The sequence below is a fragment of the Camelina sativa genome, chromosome 12, assembly GCF_000633955.1.
Source record: "Camelina sativa cultivar DH55 chromosome 12, Cs, whole genome shotgun sequence".
NCBI classification, from domain to species: domain Eukaryota; kingdom Viridiplantae; phylum Streptophyta; class Magnoliopsida; order Brassicales; family Brassicaceae; genus Camelina; species Camelina sativa.
The window spans coordinates 21,053,389-21,068,446 of NC_025696.1; the positions used below are offsets into that span (position 1 = coordinate 21,053,389).

The 15,058-nt window shown below is 30.2% G+C and overlaps 1 protein-coding gene and 3 long non-coding RNA genes across 6 annotated transcripts; 2 read left to right on the forward strand and 2 right to left on the reverse strand.

The window, feature by feature from the left end:
* LOC104732374 (probable mannan synthase 15) lies at positions 1,082-5,553 on the forward strand. 3 transcript variants are annotated; one of them, XM_010451905.2, is made up of 10 exons: positions 1,082-1,210; positions 1,657-1,965; positions 2,594-2,692; positions 2,833-3,085; positions 3,385-3,495; positions 3,573-3,709; positions 4,001-4,114; positions 4,537-4,736; positions 4,829-5,008; positions 5,224-5,553. In XM_010451905.2, exons 1-10 carry the CDS (start codon positions 1,145-1,147, stop codon positions 5,369-5,371), a joined length of 1,617 nt encoding a protein of 538 aa, XP_010450207.1. In that variant the 5' UTR covers positions 1,082-1,144; the 3' UTR covers positions 5,372-5,553. The 3 variants fall into 3 exon arrangements, with proteins under 3 accessions (XP_010450207.1, XP_010450208.1, XP_010450209.1); XM_010451906.2 differs by having other exon boundaries at positions 1,660-1,965; positions 5,224-5,551; XM_010451907.2 differs by lacking the exon at positions 1,657-1,965 and having other exon boundaries at positions 5,224-5,552.
* Positions 9,987-10,629, reverse strand: LOC104732375. Its single transcript, XR_002034601.1, has 4 exons — positions 10,590-10,629; positions 10,424-10,512; positions 10,245-10,329; positions 9,987-10,158 (listed from the first exon to the last, which is right to left on the reverse strand). It is a non-coding gene; the product is annotated as an uncharacterized LOC104732375 (long non-coding RNA).
* On the reverse strand, positions 10,720-12,400 carry LOC109128124. Its single transcript, XR_002034586.1, has 3 exons — positions 12,198-12,400; positions 11,899-12,038; positions 10,720-11,181 (listed from the first exon to the last, which is right to left on the reverse strand). It is a non-coding gene; the product is annotated as an uncharacterized LOC109128124 (long non-coding RNA).
* Positions 13,479-15,058, forward strand: LOC109127872. The gene is made up of 2 exons (XR_002034429.1): positions 13,479-14,651; positions 14,727-15,058. It is a non-coding gene; the product is annotated as an uncharacterized LOC109127872 (long non-coding RNA).

Sequence of the window (15,058 nt, forward strand, 5' to 3'; positions counted from 1 at the left end):
ATATTTTTTAGTTTATTTTCTAAAGAGGTGATTGAGGGTAAAATGGGCATAAAATAATGAAAGTTGTAAAAAATAGAGGAAAAATACACCTGTAGTGGAAAGTATGTCTATATGCAAAGTTTCTCATCCAAAGTAGGTGTGGATGCAATTTTCTCATGTAAAATTATGTTTAACTAAACAATTAATAATAAAATTATGATTTTTAATAATGAAAATGTATTCTAATGGAAATTAGAGATGTCATTATTATATATGAAAGCAGATTCTATGGAAATTTTTTTCATTGATATACTGAAACACATGCCATAATAATATAATAAGGTAAAACTAAAACATTAAAACCAAAAATTCTAAAATTTGTGCTTTATAAATTTATATTATTAATATTCATTATGATTTTTATTTTTGAGACTATAATATGATTACTTAAAAATTTATTACAAGAGCTATATTCTTTACAAACCTGAGCAATTCACTAGATTATGGTTTCAGATGGTAAACTCTGCAGAGATTTCGGGTTCAAGTTTTACTTCGAACAAAGGGTTGCACATGTTCGGATTTTAGGGTTTTACCTCGGATTACTTGCCCAATAAGAGCTTCTGAGAAACTCGACCAAAAAACCTTCTCACTTCTCGGATTTAATAGAAATACTATTTCTAAAATTATGTGTACATTACACAAATCTTTTTTTTTGGCACCAAACTTTTAAATTAAAAAGGAAACTTAAGAAGTCACAAATCTGGTTTTGTCTACAAGCAAATTAATTAAACAGTCTATCCTAAAATTTAATCGATGATCTTTTTAGTATTCTATTTCAGAAACTGATTTGAATCGTATAAAAACGAATAATCGTATAATCTTGACCAACTCAGAGTCATCTCTTGTTCTTCAAACTCCATGTTGTCTATCTGCAATTAGAATGTGTTTTATTCTTATTTATCATTTATTTTCCTTATTTTCTCCTGCATCTTTGTTACTTACTTTAGGTATTAAATTATTTCCACGTTGTGATATTCTCATATACCAAATATATATATATATATATATATATAAAACAATGGTAGCATGGGGTTCTCTTTTCCTAAATATATCAAAGAAGGCAGCATAAAAAAAAACCACTCAGTCACTGAACCCAAAAAAAAACATGTTACAGCTTCTGAAGCCTCTCCTTTTCCTACAAGATTCATTTCTTTCCCTCCTCTCAATAATGGTAAGTCATCTTCTCTCTATTTCGTAAAAGGTTTTCAAATTTTTGACCTTAATATAGCATTCTTTAATAATAAAGCCGATCAAATTCAACTAAACTATATATATACATTTGCAGTTACATGTATTATATTCTTATCATTTTTTTATATAGATTCTCCACCTCGTTGGTTTCTCATATCCCCCATATTCAATCTATCAATTAAGATCGACAGCACAACTTAACATCTCAAAAACCAAAACTTAAACGTAAACGTGAAACACAGATAAATTAAGAACTATTTATCTGAAGAAGTAAATGTAAACATATAGTATGAACATTATTTGTCTATTGTAAATGTAAACGTGAAACACAGATAAATTAAGAACTATTTCTCATATAGTACGAACTTCTGTAATTTGCTTACACTAAGGATAGCTTTATTCTTTTTTTTGTACGCCTACTATGAGAAGTTCCATGGAGGAGGTCGTAAACCATCCGTGGATGGTGTGAGGATAAGCATGAACACTATGTGGAAAGAAACAAAGACTACACTCATAGTACCAGTGTTTAAGTATTTAGTGGCTATGTGTTTGATCATCTGGCTCTTAGTTTTCGTAGAGTGTGCTTACATGAACCTTGTAGTACTCTACGTCAAGTTGTTTAACCGCAAACCTGAGAAAGTCTACAAATGGGAAGCAATGCAGGAAGATATGGAGCTTGCTCATCAAAACTACCCAATGGTCCTTGTCCAAATTCCCATGTACAACGAACGAGAGGTTGTATATTTACTCCCTATCTCTTTATGATATCTTTTATATATTAATTGACAACAAAAGCATAGAATAATATGTTTGTCCAAAAAAAAAATAACAGCTTAGAATAATATATGATTTGTTTATAAATTACATCTCTAGTTACAATGTATAAAAACAAAATATATTTCTGAAGAAGTTGGCTCCACCATTTGAGTGGACTGGCAGAATTTATCCAAACTGTCTGCCATTTTTGTCTAAAGCTTCTTTATATATTACTAAGATGACAAAAGTATATTAGACAGAAACTTAGTTTAATATATTTGTAGAAATTAATAATAGATGTTGATTATATATACACTTACGTCATCAATACTAGCTACCCGGGTATCACACCATGCATAAACCAAAATCCGTCATAATATCCTACATATAATTACTTATATGTACATTTCAGAAAATCACCAAAATCTATTTAGATATAAAAAAAAAAAAAAAAAAAAAAAAAAAAAAAAAAAAAAAAAAAAAAAAAAAANATATGAAAACTTGGTTATTGTTACTTTGGTAATATTAATTAGTTTTTTTTTTGTTATGTGTGATGGATATGTAAAAGTAAAATATAATGTATACTAACATAGTTTTAAATCTTCAGGTCTTCGAATTATCAATAGGTGCTGCATGCAGACTAATATGGCCATCGGACCGCCTAATCATTCAAATTTTAGACGATTCCACCGATCCAACCATTATGGTCAGTTCTTAATAAAGTCTCCAAGGACAGAGTGGGCTAATACAATTTCGAAAAAAAAACATATGAATACCAAGATGACCTAATTATAGCTTTATTGAATCGATTGTATACATATACTTAGTAAATAAAATTTCATGCAGGAACTGGTGAGCATGGAGTGTGCAAAATGGGCATCAAAAGACATAAACATACACTATCAGAGGCGTGACAACAGAAATGGTTACAAGGCTGGAGCTCTTAAGCATGGAATGAGGCACAGCTACGTCAAGTTGTGTGACTATCTGGCCATATTTGATGCTGATTTCCAGCCGGAGCCAGATTATCTCCAACGCGCTATCCCGTTTCTTATTCATAACCCTGAGCTCGCTCTTGTCCAAGCTCGATGGAGATTTGGTATGTACATATTTATATATATAATGACGACAAAGCAAAGTTCCTAGGCATTTTAATTATTTGTTTTTGGAATTATGGTTCCAACTTGAACTCGGTTTGAATGAGTAGAGAAGAATGTCGATCATATAGAATGTAAGATACAACCCCATTTGTGATGTGGCACATACTAACAAAATCTGACAATGAAAGAAACAAAATGTTACATAATCATTGGTAAACTATCCTCATTGCAAATTAATGAGTTTGACATAAAACTTAATGCGAATGTGGTTCTGGACATATATGATTTGGTCATGCAGTGAACGCGAACACATGCTTAATGACAAGGATGCAAGAGATGACTCTCAACTACCATTTCATGGCAGAGCAACAATCTGGATCCACAAGACATGCTTTCTTTGGCTTTAATGGTGAATCAATCGTTACAATATTATATAACATCTATCTATATAAAAATATGATTAGAAAAAGTGTTTTATATATGCAGGAACCGCGGGAGTATGGAGAATGGCAGCTATGGAAGAAGCCGGAGGATGGAAAGATCGGACGACCGTAGAAGATATGAACTTGGCCGTTCGTGTTGGTCTTCTCGACTGGAATTTTGTCTTCATCAATGACCTTGAGGTACGTTATATCTTTTGTTTTATTTTATTTTATATTGCTAGAATGTTGTTTCTGTAAAACTAGACTTGTTTAGTAATCCACAATTTGTAATCTCTTTTTTTTTTTTTTTTAACGTTTACATGCAAAACATTTGTTCCAAAAGTTAACATTCGATATGTATGTATGTACTATTTGTTTCTAGTAAAATGTAAACGAAAAGACTAATCATAAACATATATTGTATGCATTTGCATGTGGCTATGTCTAATTTAAGTGCTTATAATGATTGTAAAATATTAACCGTGGTCGTAGGTGAAAAGCGAGCTACCAAGCAAATTTAAGGCTTTTAGATTCCAACAACATCGATGGTCGTGCGGTCCAGCCAATCTCTTCCGCAAAATGACGATGGAAATTATTCACAATAAGGTCGTTTACTTTATTTCATTTTCACTTTTCAGACAAAGTTTTCACGTGCCAATTATATTTTCGCTGGCTCATCTTTAGCGACAGTTTGCAAAAAGGACAAGTTTTAAACCACTAGAAACAAAATAAAAATACAAAAGTAAAATGTTTCGTAGTTATAACTTCTGGTCATGCTGAGTTAATCGGTTTTGTATGGTTTTTTTCTAACTATCACGGTATGGAACTTGATTTGATATCTAGTAATTTGTTGGTTTAAACATGAGAAATTCTAGGTTTGTTCTAGAATTACCAAGTGGAACCAAACGTTGCGATTTGGTTAAACCAAATGTAACCAAACATTGAGATTTTCTTTTATTTCTGTACTTTTTCTTAAGATGGTATGCTTTATGATAACTTTAATCTAACTAAAAACTTGTGATAAGCAGAGAGTGAAGATTTGGAAGAAGTTTTACGTGATCTATAGCTTCTTTTTTCTACGGAAGATCATAGTCCACTTCTTCACTTTCTTCTTTTACTGTGTTATTCTTCCTACAAGTGTCTTCCTTCCCGAAGTCAAAATTCCTACTTGGTCAACTATATATGGTCCTTCGATCATCACCCTCTTCGGTGTAATCGCCACTCCAAGGTTAGTAGTACTATAATTACTGACCACATTTATTCACTCTATATATGACCTTAATTTCATTTTTACTATGAATTATTGGTATATGTGTATAGATCATTCTACCTTGTGGTTTTTTGGGTATTGTTTGAAAATGTAATGGCGATGCACCGGACCAAAGGAACTTTCATTGGCTTATTTGAAAGGAAAAGAGTCAATGAATGGGTTGTCACTGAAAAACTAGGAGATACTCTTAAGACTAAGCTGCTTCCCCGGAATGGACAAATTCTCAAAAGGTAAACTAATCAGAAAGAATGCAAAAACAAAAATCAAGTAGTTAACATAAGTTCTTACATAATTCATTCATGTGTGTTTGGTTTAGTGATTTATCCGGTATCAGGCTAGCAAACAACTTTGTGACAACCCATTCATAGACTTCATTCATGTTAAATTTGTGAGTCCATAAAGAAAACAAAAGTACTAATGAGTGCAAGAATTTTTTTTGTCGCAGAGTAAATATGAAGGAAGTGATGATGGGTATATACATATTATGCTGTGCCTGCTACGACTTTGCCTTTGGGAACACATTTTTATATTTATATCTCTTCATGCAAGCCACTGCTTTTCTCATCTCCGGAGTCAGCTTTGTTGGAACTTAACATGACTCACTAGAGAATCTTCTAATCACAATCAAGTTCAAGTATATATATGCAATAAGCATTCTCATGCTAAAAAATATGTGAATTCATTTGTTTAGCATGATGTTAATATGATATATAGTTTTCCATGGTATTTTTCTCCAAGTGAAAAATTAAGTGTTTACTTAAATATTTTTGGATGAGAAAAATACACACATATATTTTCTCTGACAATAATTTTTGAACTACTGATTCTTTTCACCGTGAGGGAATGTCGAATGCTCGGGAATAACCAAAAAAAACATAATACAGTTGATTCGACCAAGGGGGACAAACCAAGTTAGACTCAAGCCAACATTTGGTGAAAGGTTAAGAGAAAAAAAAAAAAAAAAAAAAAAAAAAAANTGGTGAAGGATTCTCTCCTCCAACCGCCTTCATAGGGTCGTATACCTTTCACATTAACAAGATCATCAAGATGGTTCCAAGTAGACAAAAATGAATTTGTCTTCCTAAGGCACTTCAATGCTCAAGTCAAATATTGGACAACGTGACTAGCCAGAAACTGAATTTACGAGATGAAAGTGGGAGTTAAAATTATGGATCTTAGTGTTTTAAATCTCATATTTAGATAATGGTTCGAAAAGAGTGAAAACATGTCTATTAGAGTGGGGATGGAACACCAGGATGAATTTCAACTGTGGTGAAACTAATTAAAGTTTAATCAACTCATGGATTACGAGAATTATAAATGAAATCCATATCCCTTATATATTAACGGAGGAACATTCTTGAAAAAATGTTCATAATCATAATTAATTAATATTAATTACATCTATGTCATTATAGATTTAAATCAAATTTTTTTATATAAATTAAAATTATTTGTATCCATTATATTTGAATCTCTATTATACTACTTTCAAAAATAGAAAATTAATTTCTTTTTAAAAAATTAATAATTATTTATGTTTTATTAAAATAAAGTCTATACAAATCTATATATACATTTTTGAAGACATTTATGAAATAAATCATGGAGTTGGAACTTATTTACAATCATGCCATTAACATTAATTTTATAATTATTTTTTTATTTTAAATAATATCAAATTTGGAATCAACTTAAGAAGATTTTCTCCTACTCAAATTTCCAAAAGTATCGGACCAACACCCATTAGCATTAAATATTTTATATTTAATTAATCCATTTTCTAAAAGACTGTTGATAATAACTTATTTTTAGGTGTTTGAAAGCCAAGTGATTAAACTGTTGATAATAACTTTAATTTTTTAAAAATACAAAATATATTATATACATATATAGTTAATATAATAAAGAAATTTTATTTTGCATTTCTAAACAAAAAAAAATATAGTCCCGCGGTGTACCGCGGGTGAACATCTAGTTTCTCTAAATGCTAAAACTTTTTTTCCATGTTTAAATTATTTAAGGAGTAAAATATATTATTACACAAACTGAATACAAATTTGAATAAAACAAAAAAAATTTAGTTACACATTTTGTTTTAGAAATCTTAAATCCCAATAATTAAGGAATCTTACTATGTGCGGGTTGTTACGTGAGAGCATGATCAAGTCATCGGTTTCGCGTTATTATGAAATAGGTAGTAACCCGTGCTACAGCACGGAGACAAAATATTTTTATATAAATTTTGAATTCATAAAATGATTAAAATTATACTAACACGGGTGCTATAGCACATGTGCGTTAATTTTCATTTAAATTAAAAACAAATTTTCGTCCCATCCTCTCATTTAAGGTTTCGTCCCATCCTTTCATTTCCCAGTCCCATCCCATCCTCTCTTTTGCCAACTCATCCCCTCTCGTCCCGTCTCATCCTATCTAATCTCGTCTTGTCTCATCCAGTCTCTTTACGTCTCGTCCCGTATCCATCAAAATTTTTTTGTCTTATGTTCGTTCTCTTTTAAATAATTACTCGTTAGATAATATTTAATAAAATAGATTGGGTAAGAAATTTAGACGGGATATTAGAGTGCTCCATTGATTTTTTTTATTTAGTTAGTTGAGATTATAAAAAAATATATAAGTTTCAAAACTATATAATTATTTTCAAAAATACCAAAATTTTCAAAGTGTCGTATAGTCAATCTTTATCCAAATTAGTGAAAGTTTGATACTTGAATTTATCTACCTATATTTTTTTATTTTGTACTTTAATCTAAAATTTATGTTCCCTTTTTTTTTTTTAAAAGTATTCAATATATTGTTTTTCATTATTTGAATTTACTAGTTTCAGTTTACATATACTGGAATTCTCTCAAAATTTAATTATTATCTTTAAAGTATATGTACTTAATTAGTAAATTAAATTACTTCAAAATAACACTGGTAAAACATATATTTAGTCAAGTAATAAACCTTTTTCAGTTGTAAAATTTTAATTGTATAATAGTAGTATTTTTCCATAAAATTTGGTTGGCAAGTCTTTTATGGTGTTTTGTAAATATTGTGTTGTAAATGTAAAATACTGCAACCGTTACCAAAAATAAACATGATCATCATCTTCATCAGCTGGAAAATATATTATTTTTTGCAATCCATCCGTAATAATCAAAGACAGCCTCGTGTTTGTTGAAAATATTAAAGTAATTTTGTTACAGGGTCTTAAATCTCATCCAGTCCTATTCCATCCCATCCCATCTCATCTCGTCTTGATCCATTCCATTAAAAATTTTATGTCTTATAACCATTTTATTTTAAATAATTATCAATATAATAATGCTCTTAATAAATTTTGGCTAAGAAATTTAAATGAAATACATGTATTCTCCATTTGTATGTTTAATTTATATCATTAGTAGAAATTATAATTCTCAAAAACTCTCAAAATATTTTCAAAAATATCTAAAATTCTCAAAATACCTGTCTCAAGGTAGTAACCCGTGCTATAAAACAAAATAATTCATACAAATTTTAAATTCGTAAAATGACTAAGAATTATATTAACATGGGTGCTATAGCACAGATGCGTTATTTTCATGTAATTGTTTTTAAAATTAAACCTAGACGTATTTACTTCGGAAAAGGAAACACGTCCAGTCCTGTCCCATCCTCTCTCGACCCGTCTCATCCCGTATCCATCAGAATTTTTTGTCTTATGTTCGTTCTCTTTTAAATAATTACTCGCTAAACAATATTTACTAAAAGAGATTGGGTAAGAAATTTAGACGGGATACCTGATTTCTCCATTGAATATTTTTTTTTTAGTTAGTTGAAATTATCCAAAAATTATAATTTTCAAAAACTATATAATGATTTTTCAAAAATACAAAAATTTTCAAGTGCCCGTTCTAAAGTCTATAATTACATGTCGCATAGTCAATCCTTATCTAAATCAGTGAAAGCTTGACACTTAAATTTATCTACCTATTTTTTTTGTTTTTTGTAGTTTTATCTAAAATCTATGTCCTTTAAAAAAGAAAAAGTCAATATATTGTTTTTCATCATTCGAATTTACGTGTTTCAGTTTACATATACTATTTCTCGTCTTAATACCATAAATATACTGGACTTTTCTCAAAATTTAGTTACTGTATCTTAAAGGATATGTACTTAATTAGCAAAACTTTCATTAAATGTGAATTTTTTGTTATTATTAATATCAGAATTAAAAAGTAGAATTATCATTAAATAGCTAAAAGATATATTAAAATATTTTTGATATCAGTGGTATTATCTCGTAACGTTTGCTTATTTTTTACTGAAAGTTTCCTTTTCTATTTCTATAATCTTGATTGAATAAATTAATGGATTTTTGAAAACAAAAAAAATGTTAAAAACTGCTACCATTTAAGGTCTTAATCTTATACCATAAAACAGAAAAGGGGGTTTTTTTGTTTTTTTGTTTTAGTGAATTTATTCAAAACATTCGAAATTTCTTTGTCAATGCTTTTCGCAAAATTTAAAGGATATTTTATAGAAGACATGTGTTTTTTTTTCATCTAAAAAACCTGTTTTCTGTTTTAATATTGTTAAGATTATATGTTTGTAAAATTTGGTTAAACAAAACCATATTTTGGAAGAGTAATGTAAATTTATGGTTATTTCCACAAACGATGTGATTTTCCTTTAATTTACAATTAAAATGTTTGTTTACAAAGGTAGAGATATTTTGACCGATTTTTTTACAGTAAATTAATTTTTGAGTTTTATGGAGATTTTGTATATTCAGTTAAAAAAAAAGAATTAAAGTAACTCTTTTTAATAATTAAAAAATGAGATTGCGGATGAAAATGAATAATCGGATAAATTTGAAAATATCTTTAAAATTTGTTTAGAATAAAAATTATTTTGGAAACTCGAAATATTTCATTTTTAAATTAATGTTTAATAATTATTCGAAGATAATAAAAAATAAAGACATCCTATTAATATTACTTTTAAGAAATGCTGATTACAATATTAATATAATAAAATAATTAAGATTTAAGACCACAAACTTAACAAAGAAAAATAATAGAGATTTTTGAGGAGAAAATAGGAATCAATCACCTAACAGAAAAATATGAAACAATTATGATTAGTATGTAATATGTTTGGAAAACAAAAATTTAAATAAAACATGTTAAATTTTGTTTTAGATAATCCTATTTCTGCAGATCTAAATTATTTATATTTTGTTGTTGAAGATATAAATAAATATGGAATATAATAGATAAATCTAAAATAAAACGTAGTGCCTCCAAAAGATCTACATAATCTCACATGCTCACATGCCATCATCTTCTTCATTTGAAGGTTGTCCGACATTACTTTGAGGTTTTTCCTGCACAAGAGAAAACAAAAAATACAAATCTCAATATAATAATAATAATTTTTTCTAAGTATAATAAGTTTGAAAAATGAACTGACCCGTCTCTCTCTGCTCCAATCTTGGCCTTAGTGACAGATCAAAGGAATGACTATTCTTGTTTCTATGTAGTGTACTATTTTGATTCTTGCAAAGATTAATTACGTGGAATTATATCAATTGCTACATTTGTGATTGTCTAATAAGTAAAGTATATTAAGAGAGTGCAGTAATCTTTTACCAAAGAAAAAGATGGAAAATCACGTTGTTGAATAGGTACATGAAGCCATCGAAACAACGATATGTTGGTCAATGAAGCCATCGAAACATCTGCAGATCTTATAAGATTAGTCACATATTTTTCCATTAATTAGAAAAAAAAATCTAGATCATAAGATTAGTCATACCTTATAAATTTAATAAAGAATGATTTCATGATAACCTGAGAGGAAAAAAAACCAATGTTGGAAATATAAATCTATGCAGGAATATTAAGAAGGCTTAAAATATTAAGAAGGCTTACAATCATGAATGTGATCCGGTAATGAGAGATCTGGTAGTAGAGGGTATATATAGATTTTAAAATTTGGGCTGTTTTTTTGAATTACAAAAGAACTAGGTTAGAACCCGCGCTATGCAGCGGGGTACTTTTCAGAAATTGTATTTCAAACCAAGCAAGTAAATATTTTTTCGGTGTTTCAAAACACTTTAAAAAATTAGCTTATATAGAAAACCAAAAGCATTAGTGGTTTTGTTGTAGAGTTTATATGAAACTGTTTTCAGTAGCAATTTTTCTCTTATATTTCTGTTGAGATTGAAATAAGATACTAAAATAAATAATTTTTATATATAATTAAATTTCCATTTATTAGACTAATCCATGACCGTGTCTACTCTACTCCAGCAACATATAGTCGATAGTAGCAAAAGTAAAACCTGCTTGTTCTTCTTTGACACTATAAGTGTATAACTCTCATCCACACCCAATTGAAGCTGAAACTGAAAAGATATCAAACCAAAATCAAGCAATTTAATATTTTTTCAGTTTTAGTTCCTAAAAAATTACAAATTCGATTCATTAAAACACAACAGTACTTCACTAAAATATAGTGACTAAGACTATGGTCGCTTTATACAGTAACTATGTATTTATACATAATTTATACAAATTACTATATTATTTTAATCATAATAATTTTATGATAAATTTAATTAATTTTAAGTATATATTTCTAAATTATGAATAATGATCTTTTGGAATGAAGTGATATAAAAAAATTAAAACACTATATTTATTATTCAGAAACCATGATTTGAAAAAAAAACTGTATCAATGAATAATTAGAAGCAAGACAATATTTTTTCTACTGAGACACCTAAAGTTCAATACTCATTTTGACCCCCACAGACCAATCTTTACCAGAAAACCAAATAAACCAAGAACTCGATATGGCTACTAACATTGAATTAGACCTACGTATAATATTTATGAGATTTGATTTGATTGGCTTTACTAATATTAACACTAATTCATTTGGTACATTAGAACTGATGATATTGCAGCCATAAGAACTGGCAAAAAATGTCAATAGATACATTCTATAATTATAATCATAAGAAATCACCATTATACTTTTGTGCAATAATACTTTCTAAATGTTCAAAGAGAAACATGAATCAATATGTATGGTCTACTCAAACCAAACAACTGCATACCTTCTTCAATTCCATAAAGAAACCGACTTAGAAGCTCTTGTAGTGAAGAAGACAAACTCAGCCTGAATTCTCACAGAGATAAATTCGTGATCATGTTGTTGTTCAGAAGCCCTCTTGTCCAACTTCTTGACAGCAAACAACTGTAAAAGACAACATTAAGGATAAAAGATTCAGAACCAAAGCAGAGTTTTGTTCTGTGAGTTTTTAAGCTTTCACTTCAAATCTACTATGATCAATAGAAACCCTTAAGAGAATAAAACAGTAGAAGTAAGGGATACAAAATCAATCGCCGAACTTACTCAATCGCCCAGGAGTATGATATCCGCTACAGTTGTTTCTACTGTTTTGCTTTGGTTCTGAATCTAGGGTTCTATTCTGTGAGTTTTGTTTCTGAATTAATCGCCGAACTTACTCAATCGCCGAGGAGAAGTTCAAAGAAATCAAACAAAAATCAAGATGGAAATCAAAAAACCAAACTGAGTTACTCAATCGTGTTAAACGACGGAACATAAAACCATTGCAAAAAGACATGTAAGCAACAATTGTGCTGATCTGTATTAATTGTTTTAACTTGATTGGATATTTATTTTAACTGATGTGTCAGTCTCTGCTTCAATACAAATGTTGATGTGTTATGCTCTGGAAAAAAACATTTCTACTTTATTATATTGATTGATATTTTTAACACTAAAATATGCAAGATCACCAGGATTGTAAATTTTTTTTATGTGAGTTAATTATTGAATTGATTGGATGCAAGATTTATACTATCAAAGATTACATAACGTTTTGCTATTTTTGGTAAATAATTAGAATATATGATTATCTTATAAAAATGTGAAAGAAATCGCTTAAATGAATCAATCCAGTAGCACAAAAAAAGGAAACAAATTTAATTAGCATTGCGATTTTATTGGAAAATCTTAAATGAATAACTCTATTAATAGTGTAATTATATTTTATACAATATCCTTAAAGATATCGATAATAATATTAGGTAATAAATGACTGAATTATAGGAGGAAGATTAGGGTGTGAATGGTTGCAGCGGTTGGGGCAGAAATCCGTCTGCAGACTGGACCGCTTTTTATTTACCATTCAGCAAATGTAGTTCGCAGTGGTGCGGTCCAAATAAAGCAGAGACAAGACCGCAGCGGACCAATTGTGGACTGTTTTTGCATATAAATAGAGTTGGTCCGCAACGATCTGTAATCTACCTTAAAAATGAAGTGATTAGACTGTAGATGGATTTGGCCGCTCTGACCGCAGTTATCATTCAAACCCTTAGAATATAATTAGCATCTCTTCCATTTGACCACTTAACTTTTTTTTTTTTTTGAACGAACCATTTGACCACTTGACCATGACTTGTTTTTGAGAGTAAGGCGAAAGTAATTGTTTTATTAGTACCGTGAAACTGGGAAAAAAAATAAAAATAAGATCTGACCCGATAACCCATGCATTTAACCGATTAAAAGATAGTTAATTGATGCTTTTACTCTTAATGAGAATCTATTATTTGGTCATAATTTTAATGGCAGTCCGTTGTAATTTTTACAAAACTAAGGTTAGTTTTTTTTTTTTTTTTTCACAAGGGTGTTATTTATTCATAGACAATCGGACCAAGCCAATTGTAACAAGCCAAATATTTTACAAACCATTAAAATAAACATACCACTAAAACATAATAATGAAAGCCCAAAAGCCCAAATAGGGAAACCTAACAATGAAGAAAAAGCATTCGACAACAGCGAGGATACGTGACAGAAGGAAACAAGTTAGATGCCACGTGGGAAGCCAAAGAAGATGGATTCTGGTCGAAGGCACCGTGAAGTTTCTCAATTCTTGTATCAGATCTCAATCTTCGCCGAGAGAATTAAAGGCGAAATCCCAGTCTGCTTCAGATAAAGATCTGATCTTGGCTGCTTTCACTCCAAACAGATCAAACTAAGGACTACTAAAAAGAGTAAATCCAGCCTAAAGTTTCAACAGAAAATTAAAAGACTAAAAGGGGAAAAACCAAATTTCTCACTTAATCCCCATCCTAGGAACATTTACACTTAACACGCGACCTAGTGAAGCCATGAGTGCAATCCAGTCAACCCAAAACTTCGGTAAGACACTCAGTCACGAAGATCCCAAAGCTTGAAAGAGTTGTAAGCCAAAGATTAAACTTCTACGATTCTTATTCATCTTCTTCTTCAAACAAACGCTTTTAATCTTCAAAGAAATTACGTAGTTCACCAAAGATAGACTTGCTTTCATCAAAACCGTTTCAAATCCAAAGTTTTTCTTTTTTCCTTTGACAAGGGCTGGTATCCGTCGATCCAAGACAAACTCCGATCAATTGGACATCAATCTTCGTCAGATCCAAAACCAAAAAAATCCCAACTGGCGGTGGTAACACCAGATAGAGACCCAACTGATCTCGCTACAGAAACCGATATCGTTAGAGCAAAGCCAGCCACATGTGTTATATAAACCACCTATGCCGGAGACAAAGCCGGCCACATGTGCCATGGAAACCACATATGCCAGAGACAAAGCCAGCCATAGGTGTCATGGAAACCACCTATGCTGGAGACAAACCCGACCAACCAACCATCGCTGTGTAAGCTGGAGGAGGTCGGACGGAAAACCGATTAACAAATCGGACGGCGGAGCAAAAGGAGTCTCTCTCTCTCTCTAAAAGATTTTTAGAGAGATAAGAGAGAGAGCTCTTTTTCTTTAATTAAGTCCTTTTTTCTTCTAAGGTTAGTTTTGTTAAACGACTTTTATTTTAATAGTAGGGATGATATAAATATTAATACTAATAAAAAATATCTCAGATAAATTTATTTTGGAAAAAAGATTGTGAGCTACCTGAAGTATGGCGGAATGCATTACCACACATGCCAACTATGATAAAGGACACTCAACTACATCACCTATATGTATTGCATGATCACATGTATGAAGTATATGATGTTATGTGCTCAACATCATACATATAGAATCTCGGTTTACCTGATCATTTACGCTGACGTTGACCTACCATTGACTCGTCGGAACCGAAAAAAAGACCCGATCGGATTATTGACCCGAACCCGAGACCTGACCCGGTTCAGATAATTGTTGGGTTTAGTTTTTGGGCCGAAATTTAATTAAAATTTAGGCCCAT

Bases quoted from the DNA above. Each gene is read 5' to 3' on its own strand.
- LOC104732374 (XM_010451905.2), top strand. From the start codon at position 1,145: ATGTTACAGCTTCTGAAGCCTCTCCTTTTCCTACAAGATTCATTTCTT. The intron at 1,211-1,656 runs GTAAGTCATCTT...GCCTACTATGAG, and splicing joins TTTCCCTCCTCTCAATAATG to AAGTTCCATGGAGGAGGTCG. The intron at 2,693-2,832 runs GTCAGTTCTTAA...AATTTCATGCAG, and splicing joins CCACCGATCCAACCATTATG to GAACTGGTGAGCATGGAGTG.